Source organism: Cryptotermes secundus, unplaced genomic scaffold (assembly GCF_002891405.2).
Source record: "Cryptotermes secundus unplaced genomic scaffold, Csec_1.0 scaffold274, whole genome shotgun sequence".
Classification (NCBI taxonomy): domain Eukaryota; kingdom Metazoa; phylum Arthropoda; class Insecta; order Blattodea; family Kalotermitidae; genus Cryptotermes; species Cryptotermes secundus.
Window position 1 is genome coordinate 821,086 of NW_019735463.1, and position 1,902 is coordinate 822,987.

The 1,902-nt window shown below is 35.3% G+C and overlaps 1 protein-coding gene across 2 annotated transcripts in view; it reads right to left on the minus strand.

Moving 5' to 3' along the window:
• The window catches only part of LOC111869299 (protein regulator of cytokinesis 1), a 15,218-nt gene that overhangs the window by 10,526 nt on the left and 2,790 nt on the right, over nt 1–1,902 (minus strand). For both annotated transcript variants that reach the window (XM_023860704.2, XM_023860701.2), the window contains exon 3: nt 1,031–1,251. In XM_023860704.2, coding sequence (XP_023716472.1) covers nt 1,031–1,251 — 221 coding nt within the window. The remainder of the gene's footprint in view (nt 1–1,030; nt 1,252–1,902) is intronic.

A 1,902-nucleotide genomic window follows, 5' to 3' on the forward strand; every position in this document is an offset into this window, starting at 1 on the left:
AGAGTCTTGATAAACTTGTGCGCTCTTGGACTCTGCTGTAATGAAAGACATTTTAGTATGGAACTCGAAAGAAAGGGAAACCTCACTATTTCAATCCACATTCATTCAGAAAATAAATTCACATACTTCACGATGTTTCAGACATTGTTTTAATAAAGGACAAATATCTACCAAAAACTACTGTGATAAAATGAAACTATAATACAGTCGCTTATAAAGTTACCTGTAGTTACAAGTGTTCAATAAATCCTATTATCAATCCAGACCTCACATCCAGTGACTAACAAGTGACAATTTAACTTCATGAAGCAGTTTTAACACATCAATTGATGTTCCACTTTATACCAGCCAGTGAGTTATATTTATTTCTAAGGATCTTATTAGGAGTAACTCTCAAGAAATGAAACTGTCCCATGTAACAATTGAAATATACTTCCAGCAAGCTAGCTTGTAATTCCTTACAATCTAATGCACACAAATTCAAGTCTTGTTAGAAGCACATAATGTAAGAGATGCATAAAATAATTTTTCTGCAACCTAATTACAAATGTTTGAAAGCAGAGAACTTGAATATTAGAATGGGCTAGACGTGTAGCTCAGATGAGGGAGACAATAAATACATACAAAAATTTGGTGGGGTAATCTGTTAGAGAAACTGTAGGGCTGGGAAGTGGATGACAGTAGCTCAAGATCACGTCGAATGGAGAGTGCTGGTATATGGAGTGTTTGAACCTTCAAGCTCTACTGCCACACTGTAAGTGAAGTACACCTGGCCGTCGACTTACGACCGACTTCCGTTCTGACTGACAAGTTGTAAGTCAATCTGGTCGTATGTCAGCCATATATTTTTTAACCTTCCTAATCTTTTTATCATCTTTATAATTTATTTTTTAAAACTTTTAAATTTTAATCATCTTTTATTTTTCATTTTTTTTGTGGTTGTAAGTGCGGCCGGTCGTTAAGTCGACGACCAAGTGTATATTAACGTAAGACAATGAACGATGATATGAAAATATTATTATGGACTTACTCATTTCTATAAAATTTTCTTTTCAGTCTTCCTAATTCCTCTACATGAGAAACATAGAGTTGATTTGTGTAATCTGTTGACTTATAATCGTCAAATTCTTGTTTCTCATCCTCACTGAGGAAACATTTCTCCCACCATATCTGTATTTCATCTCGTAAATTTTTTATCTTATACTTCAATAGATGGAGCTTTCCTTCACGTATTTTTTCTTCCCAGAAAAGCTGCAACATTAAAATTAAAATGATAAAAGTGTATTCCATAGCCTGTAGAATCATTTGTAAAATAGTAGGCACCTCACCAGCAAAAGTTACAACAGTAAAACTTCCTTAACTCATCAAAGACTGAATTTCTTCAGAGGAAATGCATGACATCTCAGCTACAAAGACCAACCAGTTAATGCTGTCTATAGAAACAGTCACTGTTTACTGTGAGAACCATATGGAACACATAAATACACTCTGGACAGGGAACAGAGTATGTTAAAGCAGGTGGTACATCTATTAACCACTAGGCTTTAAGGGGTTAAAATGGAACCTGTATTATAACAAAACATACCTCTATTGGAAACTCAAATCTAAATTACATTTAATAGACAGAAACTGTTTAGTGCAGAAAAAGAAAAGAAAATAACAATTTCACAAGAAATAGTTTCCTTAAATATTTACTGATTTATGTAAGTTTTGAGGTTTTCACAGCGATGACAATGAAGAAAGTTGTCTTCTGGGTTTAGGCACCGTGTATTCTTCGTTTTGGCCGACGTTTCGGAGGAACGTAGCGCCTCCATCTTCAGAGCAGTTGAATAGCTGCGGAGAGCAGTAGCTGTGGTGATAGGATGTGGAAGGTGCTGCTTATATACGAAGTAGGCAGGGGGG